We start from the raw sequence: 17,118 nt of genomic DNA, 5'->3' as shown, positions 1-17,118 counted from the left end.
TAAATAATTTGAATCTTTATTATTATTATTATTATTATTTTTTTGTGGCAGTGCATCAAAAGCTTTTAACAGCAGTTTGCACCAAACAAGTTGGCATCAAACAAGACCAGAAATCAGCGTGTCTATACATGGTATGAATATTGTTATCCTGTTATAATTCTCTGCATTAATGTGGGGGGGATTATTGCCTCTATTTTTTGGCGGGTGGTTTTATAGAGGTCGAATACTTATTTCTGTATCAAAGAGATCTTTAATCAAGGCTTTTGCCTTCTTGAATAATTCAGAAAAGGCTTCAATGTCATTTGCCTTGCCTTCTTTATACGTTTGAGGTAGATTTTGTGTGGTATTTATCATATTATCAGCATGATTTATGACTGATGATAAATCACTTTCTACTTTTTGAAGGTACTTTGATAAGAGCAAAGTGAAGCTAAATAAAAACTCGCAAGTAACTAGTGAGATGAAAAATACTCTTCTCATTTCCAGAAAGAAGACAACTCTTGAAGAGTGGCTATTATAGTTGGAATGAGCTCTAAAAATTTATTGATGGCGTCCTTCCGCTCAATGAACCTAGTCTCACACAATCCCAAAAGGTGAGTTTTCCTACTTTTAGGGACTAGAATAGACATATGGGTCTTCAATATATCATTACCTTGTACATTATTTCCAAGAATACTTGATATATCATTTCAGTATCTATACAGTTTCTTACATAAGGAACGTTAAGTGAATCACTCAAAAGAAAATTTAGCCTGTGGGCCGTATAGTGAACAAATATACTCTTTAGATACAGATGCTGAAATCTTTGATGGGCACCAGTTATATGTCCACTGAATATTGAGCATCCATCATAGTCTTGGCCAATAAGCCCATGCACTACATATTTGCAAAATGACTGTGAAAATGTTTTAGCAGATAAATCAACGATCTGTGTAAAAGAGAGAACTGTGTCTTCTTTTAGAACTGGCTTAGAATATTTTGTAATGTCACGAATGCATAACGAAAATTGCTCCTCCCATAAGCAAGACGTCCATTGCGTCATCGGCTAGAATTGAAAAACAATCACTACTATTTATCTCTTGTATGAGTTTTCTTTGCATTAAAATTACACAAACATCAATAATCTCTTTTTTCACATCATGGCCTAAATAAGATGATTTTCGTCCACACGTACTTAAATGCTGTTTGAATTTTCATCAGTTTCAGCACGAAAATCTAAGTAAGGTTCTGAACTTTTCAATCTTTATTTAGAGTTTTTTTTATAGTGGCTCACAATCTCGATGACCACGAAGAGAGATTTTTTTTCTCTAAAAAAATATATGATGGTGTCGACAATGGGGATCAGGTACTCACGATTTTGTTCATTGTCCTTGGTCCTTTGAATGACAAGCAGAGTAGTTACATCACTTACTTGACCACTATACAACCGGAGGAGGTTTTCGGAAGTGATTTTTTGAAGATGTATGCTAGTTTGAATTAGCGTGAACGTTTGAAATTTTTTGTTGCGTCTTTCCATTTTCTAAATAAGGCAGCCAACAGAAACCCCATTTTTATGAGTTCCTTTGCCAATATATTCAAAACCAAAAGCAATGCAATTTTTGCAATATGTACTATCTTTTTCCTTAGAATATGCAAGCTAATGCCACTTTTTTAATCAGCTTTATTGAAACAAGTGTCTTATTGTTATGTTCCACCTATAGGGTAGTTAAATGTCTTTTCGGGGACAAACAGTTCGATCAAAATCTTATGTTTTAACCCAATTGGTCACAACGACCTTTTCACTACCATGCAGACTGTCAGATATTACACATAAGTCAAAAGAAGTTAGGTATCTTTACACATCTATGTTCATGTCTTCACAGGCACCAGATGTCGGAGGGAAATAGCTGGTTATCGAAGTCGGTGCTTCATACTCAGGAATAGGTCCAGTTTTTATTACTTTAGCTGCCGATTCTGTGTCTCTTCATAATTGCAAATAAACTCACATTAAAACTACACACTTAGGTGCAAGTTAAAACATCCTAAGTCCCAGACAGTAATGAAACCAAACTGAATAAGAAATCATTACCTTATCACTCAATGGATTGGTGAAGTGACTTGACTTCCATTCCTTGTAAATGATGAGTGTCGGACATGCCCGACCTCTGACGGAAACACCCGATCGTCCTCCCTCGTGTTCACTCTGCGCCACGCCAGCCTACCCCACCAAACCTCGCGATCACGTGTAGCTTGCTTGTGTTAACTTGAAGCAAAAACAGCTGAGCACCCACGCTTCCTCTGATTCCCTTCCCACAACTACTTCCCACTCAGATTAGTCCTTAGCCAGTGGCATGTGACGTGAATTAATTAGTAATATTAAATGTTAACGTATTACGACACTTAAAGTTGATAAGTCCTTATTGTTAAAGTTACTTAATTATCATTATCGAGGTTTATTCTATATTTGAAAACTAGAGCACATTGTTTATATTAATACTTTCACAGTGACTACAACCGCTGAAACTACTTACAAGAATTATGAATTCCTGGCCTTCTTTTAATGTTTGCGGGGGGGGGGGGGTACTCTCTGGAACTAGAAGAGACCAGACGCCCTGCAATCCCACCTGGTGGCAAGCCTACATTTATTAATTTACATTATTTTGTTATTCGCAATCGCATAATATGGCATAAACCTCATTATTCTATCTTCATACTGTTTTTTTCTAGCCCAAATGTTATTTGTATCGTTGAATTACCGTGGTCTAGTCTAGTCAGTTTGTCCGTCTTAATTAATATTTAATTTTCACAAGTTATTTAATCGTTCACAAAAAATTGTCAACAAGGAAGATTGTGATGAAGATATTTTGGGCTTGAAAGGTGTGCTTCGTGTCAGTTTTCGTAAATGTAACACAGCCTGTCAAACTTACCACGTAACAATCTGAAAAAAAATTTATTTTAAAACTTCTATTGTGTACTACAATTTTTAGTCCCATACGGCAATTTTCAGCCAAAAACTCCTGAATATTTTTAAGTGAGAGTTTTTGTCCTCATCCGCTATACAGTCCGGGTATTGCACTAAGCGAATACAACCTTTCCCAATAAGGAAAATGTTGCTCAGGATGCAATGACCTGACTACAATGATACATGGTGTTTTTATTTATACCTAAATGTAAAATACTTTTTGGACAGTCCTCATACTTAAACGGTACCTTAGTGTATTGTGTCAATTATTGTTATTTTAATTAATACTTCATTCGATTTATCTGTCTAAGATTTAGTAGTGCAAAATTAATAAACCCTTGATTGCGTAAACATATTAATATTCAAATTTTAATTTTTCAGAAATTACAGAGGTCAAACTTTTATTAGCTACTTACTTGAAATAGTTTATACATTATGAATGATAAGGGATTGTGTTGTGGAGGCTTTAAAACGGAACTTAAAAATAATTATGAAACGACGAGCAAAAATATAATTTTTTAAATAATATAACAATTGACAGTGATAATAAAATATTCTAGCACAATCACAAAAGAATCTATCAGTTGAATTTGTGCTCGAAGATTAATATTTTAATCTAACGCTTTTCTACTCACTTTTTCATGAATTTGGAATGTATTATTAATAACTCGAATTTCTCCTTTATTGTCTAAGACCTTCGCAGTACGTTATTAATCAATAGGTTGGCAGCAATGCTAATATGGCAGCCATATCTATGATGACCTAATGGGGGTTGGGGGTACCACTAAAGATTTTCCGTACCTCCCAGCCCAAGCTGTGGTACGGGAGCACCCCCGTATCCTTTTTCATTGAGTGTGGGATTGTTTTAGAAGTTCTTGGAGTATCTAACCTCAAACCTGAGAACTATAAAAACAAGGTATAATGTTATTTTTTACTTTTATTTATTTGTTTTATTTTTATTTTATTTTAAGAAGTGTTTGAAGAGATACACTGCTAGTATTTATTTTTGCTGAAAAAACTAAAATTATAAATATTTGCCAATAAAACAAAAAAATAAACTTATGAAAATCTTAATAACTGTGCAAATTGTTAAAAATTGCACACCATTTTGGATAACACCTGTAAGAATGCCCATTTGACTAATATTCAAAAATATGTCTGGCAATATAAGGCCACAGTTTACGGGTGAATCTAGCTGACTGGGTGGTTACGTTTACAATATTGCAAGAGATTGAAGCTCGCTGAGGGTTTAAGCTGGCGAGTGGTTCATACGAAGTCGTATTGACGTCAACCAAGCAGATAAGATAAACTTATCATTTATTGTCTTCCATAGTTTATAATAATTAAAGATTAAACTGTTTACAAAACCCAGAACATGCCAACGTCCCCGAATCAGGAACAGCGTCTATATACACACAACATTAGATAAAGACTGACTGGGCTGTTTTACACTGAACAGTACAGTGGCCGCGGATTGCTAATTTTGCCCTATACGCATGGGTTACTCGGCCCGGGTCCAAGGCGGCAAATTTGTGAGGGCGGCAATATTTGAGAGAAAATAAAATTTAACCTGGATACAAAATTAAACTTTATTATTGTTTTAAAAGTTATACAATGCCAAGACAAAATATTTGTAAGAAGATGGCAGAAAACAGCCAACAATTATTATTATTATAACGCTTATGGCGTTACATAAAGGGCGGAAGTTCGTGGCGCCCTACTGACTCTTGCGTCACAGCTTAGTGACTCATCGGTGCTATTTTGGAAGAGACATCCGAGCGTCTACCGAAGCACACGGATATCACCAATAGGATGCAGTTATGTTGTTTAACTCTCTATCACTGCAATTTACATCCAGTCTATAGTCAATTATATGCAGTGTTGGTTCGCTAATGTTATAATTTCATTTTACTAATATTTTGATTGTGTTTAGTGAACATTTCGTTTCAAACGATAGCATTTACGTAAAATGTGATTTATTGTATAATTTTATTAGTTTATCAAAAACTTATTGTGTATCACAGTTCTTTAGGTTCGAACAAAAAATATGGCGGACGGACGTAAGAGGCTAAGCGGTACAGAGTAACGACAAAAAGCGGAGGAAAAGAGTTTTTGATGTATTAGGTAAAACTGCAAAACGATACGTTTTTTAATCAGTTCACGTTCAGGAGAAACTTATTTCCATTCAAATACTAACTCCGTGATTGAGTGAGGAATTTCAGATATTGGTGAAGAAACAATTAACTGAGGGGTGAGGGCAGTAAGGTAGAAAAAGAAAGCTATACCTTCATCCAGAGTAGATATAAATGGACAGGTATCTTAAAATTGCGACAGGTATCTAACTATTACGTCTACTTCTGACAAAACAGACAATTTAGAGCAAAGTAATGGTCTCGTATTTTGGATAGTAAACGATTGTACCATAGACTATTTTGTTAGAAATGGTTTCAATCAAAACAAAGATGGCGACTTTGGCCAATTCAAAAGAACATTCAGAAAAAAGAATTTTTTGAAAAATCCTTATTTTATTGGAAACATAGTATAAATGAGAGGCGTAGAATCAAAACTCACTAAATCCAAAAATAACAACTTTGGGGAATCGCAAAAATCTGTTCTGGTTGCTTACTTATGATTTGGAATGGTTTTTTAATTTGAAAAATAATCATAGAAACTCCTTTTTACAACATATATAAGCAAAAATTACATTACGTTTTTGTAAATTGGAAAAAATAATTTGGAGTTAGAGAGTTTTGACCTGTAACGATTTGGAATTAGTGAGTTTTGACCTTCTGAATGTATTTGTTATTACCACGTATTAATTTTTGTTTAGTTGAATAAGTAATATTTAATTGTAGCTTATTTTAATGCTTTGCGTCTAATATAAAACTTTGTTTTAATAATTAGTATTAGTTTTTACTAGTTAGATTACTGTCAAAATAAAAGTAGATTTCATTGATCTAGGTATTAAAGGTATTGAAAGTAGGTACAAATTGTTGTACAAAAGTTTGTTTTAATTTTTTCTACATAAATGTAAGATATAAATTAAACGATATAACATTTTTGAGCCTATAACAATCAAAATAGAATCCTCGTCAGCTACTTCACACAACTAATTGTCTTCTGTGTCGTCTGCGGGTGCTGTAGCTCCGTTAAAACCCCCAACAAAAAACTGTAGATCTTCTAGATTATATCAATTTTGTCCATCATTTTTAACTAAGAGCTTTTTTACATTATTCTTTTTTGCATTGCTAAGAATGTTTGTTTCTGGCATGGACTATGGCATAAGATTTTTTTCTGGGAAGAAGCAGTGAGCTATAACTTGCACAGTAGGAAAGGTTGGGTTCTCAATGCTTTTTTGCAAGTTTTTTTATGGGTAACCAAACGGTTTCATGAGATTTTTTGCTTCAGATAAAAGTTTTATATAAACCCTCTCAAATTTGAAAATGTTAAGATCCCACTGATTAGTAGGCTTGAATGTGCTATTAACACACTGTTTGAAACCAAGGACATTGCAGTCTTTGCCGACAATCTTAACGGTCGCAACTTCTGGGATTATTTTGTAAACTTCCTCAGCATTTTGTATTACTTCCCATAACCTGGTTTAACTGGAGAAATTAACAATGCCATACTCAAATAAAAATAATAAAAATTCCTAGTACAATAAACAATGTGTGCTACCACCAAAACACAGGATAAAAACATGACCAAAACCAACTAAGCCAGCTGTTGATTCAGTGCTGTACTCTGATTGACCAGAGTAAAATGAATACTCCAGCCCTCATTGTCTGAAAAGGTTAAGGATTTAAACTCTCTAAACGCCATGGAATTAGTGAGTTTTGATCCTGGTTAGTACTTTAAAATTTATTTTTTAAATATGTTCTATTGAGTTTAGATATGAAATAAGTTTCGATATATATGTAGGGCTAAACAAAGAATAATATACTAAAATATCTAAAATTCGAATATTTTGTAGTTAATGAGATTTGATTCTACTCCCCTTAAATGGAAGCGTGTTTAATTAAATATTAAAATGATTTAAATACTCACCTAACTGCGGCTCTTTGTTCTGTGCCCCGTGTAAATTCTTCTACAAAATTTCAAGCCAATTTATAGAAGACGGATTTTCTTATTGGAAATATGGTTCGTAGGTTCAATCATTGTAGACTCAACACCTGCTTTACAGTGACTAATTATCATTCATCTTAAGATGTGCCAACGAAAGCGGATATCCTAAAGAACGTTCCCAAATACCAATGTCACAAAGAAATAGTACTTGCGAACTCAGTTTTAGAAGTTTTAAAGGCTCATGCTTGTTATTCAAAACTGTCGAGGACAATCATTTGATAATGCATCAAACATGTCAGGAATATACAGCGGTTTACAGCATAAGAAGTCAATCCATTGATATTTTACGTGACTTCCTCCCTGCCCATTCACTGAATTTGGTAGAGTCAAGTGCTGCAGCAAGTTGTGCAATATTCAGAAATTTTTTTATTACAATCTCTTTACAATTTATTTTCTAGCTCTACCCATCGATGGAATATTCTATGGTCGTTTTTCAACTCGGATGATAAAAACCTGACTGTTAAATCATTAAGCATAACAAGATGGTCGGCAAGAGAAGAAGCTTGCAGAAGTTTGAACATAGATTTTGAGTCAATTACGAAGGCCCTCAAGAGTATTTGTGAATGCAAAGAGGTCAAACAAATCACAAAAATAAAGCTAAAGACTGTTAACACGACTAAAACGAGAGCCAATTTAATCATCTCGTTTTACCTTTGTTTGATTTAGTTACAAGATCGATAAATAATCCAATAATATAAACTGAGGCTAGAAAAAGTGAATACTGCCATTTGTGGGGTAAGGGGCTCAGGCAGACTCATGTGTAGCTAATACAATGAAAAGCTTTACATATATTAGTTATAGAGAAGACTAATAAATTAACAAATATTGAGTAATGGGTTCTCTGCTTATGATCTTTAACTTTTGTACACGACACTTTATATTTAGCATTTACACAATAAGCCAACATCAATGTCATATTCTCAATCAAAATATTTTACGAACACAGCAGGAAAGATCCGAAAAAGTAAACGAAGTAGATTAACCTACATCATTGTAACTTTTACAAAAATCATGACTTTGTACATAGTAATATTAAGTTGTGTTTTATTTTACTCTTCTTTCTTCTAAAAACCATTGTTAGTGTAAGAAAGTTCTGCTTCTCTGGGTCATGATACAAGTAAAAACTATCAGGTTGTTTAACCGGTTATGTTATAGATAAGGTGTTTTATATTAAGTATGGTAGATGCATGGTGAATTAGTCATCTAAATTTTCCTATGTCATTACGGGGTGACAATTTATATACAAACAATATAATATATATATATATAATAATATGTGGTGTGTGTGTGTGTGTGTGTGTGTGTGTGTGTGTGTGTGTGTGTGTGTGTGTGTGTGTGTGTGTGTGTGTGTGTGTGTGTGTGTGTGTGTGTGTGTGTGTGTGTGTGTGTGTGTGTGTGTGTGTGTGTGTGTGTGTGTGTGTGTGTGTGTGTGTGTGTGTGTGTGTGTGTGTGTGTGTGTGTGTGTGTGTGTGTGTGTGTGTGTGTGTGTGTGTGTGTGTGTGTGTGTGTGTGTGTGTGTGTGTGTGTGTGTGTGTGTGTGTGTGTGTGTGTGTGTGTGTGTGTGTGTGTGTGTGTGTGTGTGTGTGTGTGTGTGTGTGTGTGTGTGTGTGTGTGTGTGTGTGTGTGTGTGTGTGTGTGTGTGTGTGTGTGTGTGTGTGTGTGTGTGTGTGTGTGTGTGTGTGTGTGTGTGTGTGTGTGTGTGTGTGTGTGTGTGTGTGTGTGTGTGTGTGTGTGTGTGTGTGTGTGTGTGTGTGTGTGTGTGTGTGTGTGTGTGTGTGTGTGTGTGTGTGTGTGTGGTGTGTGTGTGTGTGTGTGTGTGTGTGTGTGGTGTGTGTGTGTGTGTGTGTGTGTGTGTGTGTGTGTGTGTGTGTGTGTGTGTGTGTGTGTGTGTGTGTGTGTGTGTGTGTGTGTGTGTGTGTGTGTGTGTGTGTGTGTGTGTGTGTGTGTGTGTGTGTGTGTGTGTGTGTGTGTGTGTGTGTGTGTGTGTGTGGTGTGTGTGTGTGTGTGTGTGTGTGTGTGTGTGTGTGTGTGTGTGTGTGTGTGTGTGTGTGTGTGTGTGTGTGTGTGTGTGTGTGTGTGTGTGTGTGTGTGTGGTGTGTGTGTGTGTGTGTGTGTGTGTGTGTGTGTGTGTGTGTGTGTGTGTGTGTGTGTGTGTGTGTGTGTGTGTGTGTGTGTGTGTTGTGTGTGTGTGTGTGTGTGTGTGTGTGTGTGTGTGTGTGTGTGTGTGTGTGTGTGTTGTGTGTGTGTGTGTGTGTGTGTGTGTGTGTGTGTGTGTGTGTGTGTGTGTGTGTGTGTGTGTGTGTGTGTGTGTGTGTGTGTGTGTGGTGTGTGTGTGTGTGTGTGTGTGTGTGTGTGTGTGTGTGTGTGTGTGTGTGTGTGTGTGTGTGTGTGTGTGTGTGTGTGTGTGTGTGTGTGTGTGTGTGTGTGTGTGTGTGTGTGTGTGTGTGTGTGTGTGTGTGTGTGTGTGTGTGTGTGTGGTGTGTGTGTTGTGTGTGTGTGTGTGTGTGTGTGTGTGTGTGTGTGTGTGTGTGTGTGTGTGGTGTGTGTGTGTGTGTGTGTGTGTGTGTGTGTGTGGGTGTGTGTGTGTGTGTGTGTGTGTGTGTGTGTGTGTGTGTGTGTGTGTGTGTGTGTGTGTGTGTGGTGTGTGTGTGTGTGTGTGTGTGTGTGTGTGTGTGTGTGTGTGTGTGTGTGTGTGTGTGTTGTGTGTGTGTGTGTGTGTGTGTGTGTGTGTGTGTGTGTGTGTGTGTGTGTGTGTGTGTGTGTGTGTGTGTGTGTGTGTGTGTGTGTGTGTGTGTGTGTGTGTGTGTGTGTGTGTGTGTGTGGTGTGTGTGTGTGTGTGTGTGTGTGTGTGTGTGTGTGTAAAACTTTGAATAGTAACGACACCATTCCTTTTGACAGAGATGTCACAGGGGAAGCATTAGGTATAAATAAAGAAGTTAATATTTTTAAAACCGATCAATTTTGTTCATAAAAATTAAAACAACGAAGTGGTATCTCGTAATTGCTTAAATAAGTAATCATAGTGAATTTGTTATAAATAATTGGATAACATTTTTTATAGTTCAAATTTTAAAATCTTCCAATATGATAAACTATTTTGTCCAATAATTCTTTGCATGAAATGTATACAGACTGTTTGGTTGTATTGATTAAACATTTTGCAAACATTGCAATTAAGCACTGCAATCTGTCACTGCTATAAAACTAATAACAGCACGCTTGTTCCCAAGCAATTAGGCATTCCCTGGAAACAAAGGTAAAGGTCCAAAGTTAGAAAGTCATCAATTAATGTTACTGCTCAAATGTGATGTGATTCTAATTGGTCGTTTATAACCCAAGATATCACTAATGTATTGAAAACTGAAAGACACGTTTTAAAACAGTTCCTCAAATAAACGGGCAGCTGTTTGCAAATGTAAAAACTAAAGTCATAACTTATGTTAACTATTTCCTATTACTGATAAAAGTGATCGCTTCTACATACCGACGCTTATATTGGGCCAAATAACCAGCATTTGCCGTAATGGTAAAATATCAACTCACTTAGTTAGTTGTCCTCACGTTTAATTTAAGTGTCCCTATCTTTTTTAGTCAACGATGAGGTTTGACACTGCTAACGAAGCGTTATTACGCGTTATTTATTTAATTTTATTAAATTAGCCTAGGCACAAATTTGCAGCACACTATTTGGCTTCGTGATGAAGGGCGAGATCAATTCAGAAAACATTGACCCTCGTGGGAACCAGACTAACAACGTTGTTAACTCAATGAAGATCGGATGCATAAACCCATAACTCAATTTTAGCCAATTGGTCAGCCGCCGTCTGCTTCAACTGATAAACAAATAAAGTATGGTATGAACACCATTGTCCAGTCTCGTTCTCGCTGTCCACGCACTGGTAGAACACTGTGTGTGTCCCTTCATTTTCGTGACCTTAAAGGACAAAACTCGGTTTTTCTTGTTAAAAAAACGCGTTACACAAATTTAATACATGAGCATAGTATTACAGTACATCTCTAGTGGATTCTATACATAACGTATCCATTCATGGTGGTAGAGGACGATTCATTGCGAATACCCAGTTCAGCTCCATTTAACCTCCCGAAATCTGGAACTGTCACATACTTGACCCCTGAAATCTAGTGTCCAAACCCGTCTGAAGAGATAAAAAGTGGCGTCGAAGAATCTAGTGAATTGTCTTAATTAATTAGCTTATTTTGTACGGCTCATTTAAGCACAAAAAATAGTTTCTAAAATTGTACATATTTTGAATAACTTTATTTTTTTATTGAATCGTATCCAAGATAAAACTTGTTTTAACGTTTTAATTTTAAATTATTTAAGTTAACTGTCTGTGCTGGTATATAATAACAGTTGGAGCCTGGTATAAATGAAAAATAGTTTACAAATCAATATACACGAACACTAAGAGAAAACGTTTAATTTTCATTATCAGTGAAAATTGTGTAATAGAGTCCTTTCTAGGTCTAGTCTACCTTGAACATGAACCATGTTTTAATACTTTAAATACTGTCGAGTTCATTAGTAAACACTACACGAAGCGATAGGTCTAGTTAAAAATGGTAATTTTAAAACAGATAACAAGGTCATTATCTACACCAGACCAACAGCCACGAGCTGTAGCACAACTCTGTTTCAGTTAAAACAGATTAAAAGAACGTAAAATATATTTGAAACTCTACGAGTTTGAAGCATGAACTTAAAAATTATCATCTCAACAGATGGTTTGTCCTTAATTCAAATTCATTCCGTATTAGACGCACAGAATACGTGTGTGGAATCACTACTCTTCTCTGAAGTCAAAATACATTTTCGCTTATTGTCTATATTTCTGTCACCGAAATATTTCTTCTGTTTTGTTATATAAGACTACAGTCTCAGCGAATAACGTGGTTGCTTATGTTGTATTTAATGACAAGTAAATTATTTTGATCCATTTCTATATGAAATCCAAGATAAGTTCTTATGTGTAAGACAGTACTCTACAGGATACAATTAGTTTGACTTGCATCCGGCACTAGCGTAGCTTTATAATATACGTACACTTTAATTTGCAAGTCTTTTATGCTTTATTACTGCACATAGAGGAATGATATCTAGTGCATATTGTAGAAAATGTGATTTTGAAAAATAATATGTAGAAAACTCATATATACAAAAGTGTCAGTTGGAACCCTGCCAAACCAAGTAAAATAAGAAGTAGAACACCAAGGATATCAACGGGATAAAATCTAAGGATGCCCTTGGATGGATTCTGAAAGTCATCGGCTACGCAAAAAATACGCAGCTGTTTACTGTGCAAAATCCGCTACGCCATTCACCGCAGATAGGCTTGAGCATCTGCCTGCTCGAGACCTGTACACCGAGAAAGTACAACCACGACATTAGGATTCCTCCCACCATAGTGCCCCAAAATAGTGCAGTTGTTGCTGATATCAGTGGAGCCAATCAGCCAAATATCATGGAGCGTTGGAGAGAAATTGTATTATAGTTATTTTACGGTTACTTATACAGGATGAACCAGACCCCCTAGGCTGCTGATTGTAACGGTATACAAAGTTACACCAAGACCAATTTTATTGCTCTATATTTAATTAAGCAGATTTCCTGTAAAAAATATGTATGTTTGAGTTGTTTTTATCCATGAAAAAACTTTACACTTGTAAAGTTTCTCAGAACTCAAGTCTTGAAAATTTTGACAAGTTGATCATTTTTCTTTAAAATTTTGGTAGTATGATATAATTAAACAGGAAACTGTTACTAAAGTACAATTAACCAAAAACTGCACTTCTTAACACAACAATTTATACATTTCAGAAGGCTTCTCCTTTCTTAAACCTATTCGGTATTTAACCGCCCCAAAAAAATGTTATCTGGCTACGCCACTGCATGGCGATGTCAACTTTGCCTATTACGCATCATGCGTCGTAAAGACTGGGTAAACACTCAAAATATTCTTGGTTGTGTTACAGAAAACAACAAAATTGGAGGGTTGATGTCCGAGCGGTCTAGGGTGGCAGGAATCAGCTAGAGACGCAGGTTCGAATCATGGTTGTGACAATTGCACTTGTTATTAGTATAGCCGGCCTTGTACACTGCTGACGACCCTTTTCTGTTGAATAAGATCATTGCACAGGCCAGTGACCCATGACGACGGGCAGATTAACGCTAAAAAGAGCCATTCGGACTCTTCTTTTCTACAAAAAAATGTTCTACCAAAGTCCCTTTCAAAGAATGTTCATGTAAATATTGATTAAAATGTTTGCATTATAAGTCAAACAAGACGGTTATGTACGAAATGTATAGCCTTTCAAAATCCATGGCTCAAATACGTATATAAAATAAGAATTTTTAGTTATTGTCTATTCAAAAAATATTAGTAACAATTTTCGTTAAATGCATGGATTTCTATGACATTCAGGGTTGTTTCTCTGAAAAGTTGTAGCAGCGTGCTATCTAGTGGTGGATGACAGAAATAGTTGTAAAAATTATAGTGCAATAGAAAGAAAGAAATTTATTTCTCAAACAACACCTTACATACATACATACATTTAAGAAGTATATCATGAGAAATATTTAATCCTCCAAGGCTTAGCCTGATTGGAGGCTTTACTGCAATTTAAAATATCACCGTTCAAATGGCAACTAAATTATATAAACAAAAATAAAGTAATTATACTTAAATCTATAATACACAATCAAAGATACAATAAATACTACTCTTCCAAACTACTACAATTTATAATATGAACACTTACAACATCATTAGACAAAACTACTTAAATACTTATTGAGAGAATTTATGATTTAATAACTATAATAATTATAATACAAGGCAATATACAGTAAGTAAAGCAAAGTACAGTGGAGTAAAATAGGAGGGAAAACTAAAACAACTAATTACAAATATAAAACAATAAATCTTCAATATTCTGAATTGTAAACAACCATAGTTTTAATTTTTAAGAAAAACATTTATATTACTTAAATCTTTAGTGTAGTTTGGCATTTTTGTTAAATAATGTAGGTGCTAAAAAATTAAATGATTTTGTAAAATACGTGTTTGTTGGCTTCGGTACGAACACATTTTTATTACTACGCAGTCTGTTAATATACTCATAATTTTCCCTACAGTTTCTACTTCTTAAGAAAAAAATTTTGAGTACCTTATATACATAAATATATCTTTAAGGAAGAACTTGTAAGGAACAAAAAATTGAGAAAGAATGTTTAAATCGATTACTTTTAGTTATTATTCTTATAAACTTTTTCTGTGCTGTAATTTAGGTTTTAAGTTTGAGACATATGTGCCTCCCCAACATACTATTCCGTATTATAACCTATTACTGTTTTATAATATTAAACATTTTTATGGAGTAAACTATGTCAGTAAAAAATGTAAACAAAAACTAAATTCATTTGAGCGAGGATTCGTTAGGCTAATTCGTACACTAGGAGATCCCAAAAGGGTTTAATTTAAAGCAAACCATTTTGCAGTCTTTCATGCAACACCGCACAATGTTCCTGTTTCAGAATTCTCTTATAGAAATGGATTCGAGTTCCATTTTCATATAACGTTGCGTAAAATGTAAACTATATCTAGGCACTGATACAATTTAATCTGAGTAAATATTAGCATAGAAATCATTGCATTGTTCTACTGCATTGATCATGTTTACTCTCTATATGACCCCAAACAGAAATGATAATGATAAACATATAATTGTATAATGTAACTAGTTCATTAAGTTACAAATGTTGTTTAAAAACGTATTCGCAATAAGTGCGACCTATTACCTAGACAGAAGCGTGTATAACCTCTTGGTAAGAAACATACGCTTAATTAGTGTCAGTAATTGATAAAAGGCCATCCATCACACCATACCAGTGGAAGAAATGAAAGAATGAGATAGGAGGGGGCCGAACTGACTATTGTAGTGTGAGGTCGGCAGTCGCTACGCAACCTTGGTCTCGTGTTTCCGGACAGGCGGAGTGCCAACACTACTACAAGCTCGGCCACCTGCCCGCCACAGCCACGCCAAGCGCCAGTCAGCTGGTCTAGGTCTGGGAGTCTGTGCTTCATAACAAGACCCCGCGCCGCCGCCGCCGCCGCCACAGGGCGCGCTTCCTGACCTAGTGTGTTACTCGGCGATTGATCTCTATCAGGCCTGCTCCAACAACGGAATGTGCGGCATTGTGTGGATGATAAGATAAGTAATATCGAGTTCCGAGCCATATGTGACAGTGACTGTGGTGGTGTCGATCGCTCCTACACCCGCCTCAACAATGGAAACAAAAAAAAGACATAGTAAGTTGAATTCTATATTATATATTCGCCGTATGTATTACAGAATTTGAAACAAGTATTGCATATTTATGTGACCGAAATATAGATATTTTGTATGCGGCGTTTCATTATTTAATTAGTATTAAATTTTGTTGTGAATTACTTATATCTTTCGTGAAGCGTTAAATTAAAATACTGTGCCGTGCTATTTATAATCAATGTTATATTTTGACTATTACTGTGGAATGTATGACACAAAGTACGTTTTAGTCTTTAAATTTAATTGGAATTACAAATCTGTAATAAATGGTCCTACTGAATAAGCAACATTCCGTATATTTTTAGATTATCTATATAAATTAATTATATAATAACATAATATTGCTATAATATATAATATAATTATATATTTATAGATCAAATAAATTAATATGTATCTAATTATTTATGTGTAAAAATAAACAGTATTTTTAAAATTGCACGAAAATAAAGGTACGTACAAGTCTGTTAACCACTAACACATACAACTATAATCGCTGTCAACAACCGCGTGAGTGAGAGAGTCTGTGACTGGTGATAATCCGAGGGGTAAAACCGGTTGTGCTGGCATGATCTGATAACGCAGGGCGAGAGGGTAACGTTGTTGTGAAAAGACTTCAGTTGAACATCTACATCCTTGATCCTTCAAATCGTATTTTCGAGATTCAGAATTGTTGCATTTGATAAGAAGTTCACTGACTTAATTTACAACATTTTAACCTGTGCTCAGAAGTTTAAGACAATAAACCATTTATTTAAGTAAAATTTTTATACACGTTTTTTAAGACTGGAGCAAATTATCGGAATGGAAAATATGTACTGTCATTAGTATCGTATAAACAGCTGAAATGTAATGTGCAACCACTATATTCCCGAAAGAGCGTACTTTTTAACTCTAGATACCATACCTTGACAACCAAACAACTTATATATAAAAAAATACAAATGTAAAATGTATATAGAGTGAACCATAGGTAAACAACCAATCTTAAAACTATTTGTAATACCTACTCTTCAATCATAATTTTTTTAATTTTTGGCACTGCATTAGTCCCCTATTACTGTACAATGAATGTTAGTTATAATACATGTAGTTAAACTACTCTACAATGACTGTTAGCAAATGTAGTTTAAACTACCAGTAACGTAGCTGGTCAGAGTGGCGCCCCCCCATGACTTTTTTTATCTATCCATATATTTATCTTAATGTCTAGACCCACATCTGGTCGTTATTTGTGAGTTAAAGTGGGGTGGGTGATTTTTCATTTTGAGTCTCGATTGTAGTTATGTTGGAACTTATTTCACTACACCAACTAACAAAAGCGAAAGTTTCTTTTTTCTCTACACTTTTATTGTTTTTACTTATAGATACATTAAATTTAAAAAAAAACATCCATTTTCTTATGTTTCTTTTTCTTTTTCTTCCTGCTCCTTCCTTCGCTTTCTGTACTCCGCACTACTAGGTTTTTCAGACAATGCTTTTTAATACAATGTAGAATATCGGATTAACAATTGTATATCGTCTCTTGAGAAGTAGCACAATTAAAACTTAAAACATTAAAACAGTCGCACAAATAAATTACCACTTTCAATAAGTACAGTAAACAAAAAGTTGAGGCCAAAAATTTAACAAATGAGTTCTTGAAGCATACATAAAATTATCATCTCAAAGACATTTAATGGATATCATGTCTTATACAACTA

General features: G+C 35.0%; 1 protein-coding gene across 3 annotated transcripts in view; it reads left to right on the top strand.

Annotated features, from left to right (window-relative positions):
• Positions 1-203: 203 nt before the first annotated feature.
• LOC124357683 (b(0,+)-type amino acid transporter 1-like) overlaps positions 204-17,118 on the top strand; it is a 53,977-nt gene continuing 37,062 nt past the window's right edge. Inside the window, exon 1 of one of the 3 annotated variants that reach the window (XM_046809671.1) lies at positions 204-593. In XM_046809671.1, the coding sequence (XP_046665627.1) occupies positions 526-593 (68 nt within the window). In that variant the 5' untranslated portion in view covers positions 204-525. Of the gene's footprint in view, positions 594-15,021; positions 15,397-17,118 lie in introns of those variants that run through there. The other 2 variants (XM_046809672.1, XM_046809673.1) reach the window with 2 other exon arrangements.

This window comes from Homalodisca vitripennis, chromosome 3 (genome assembly GCF_021130785.1).
Source record: "Homalodisca vitripennis isolate AUS2020 chromosome 3, UT_GWSS_2.1, whole genome shotgun sequence".
Classification (NCBI taxonomy): domain Eukaryota; kingdom Metazoa; phylum Arthropoda; class Insecta; order Hemiptera; family Cicadellidae; genus Homalodisca; species Homalodisca vitripennis.
Note: the sequence above shows the minus strand (reverse complement) of the source record. Positions and strands in the feature narration are given on the sequence as shown.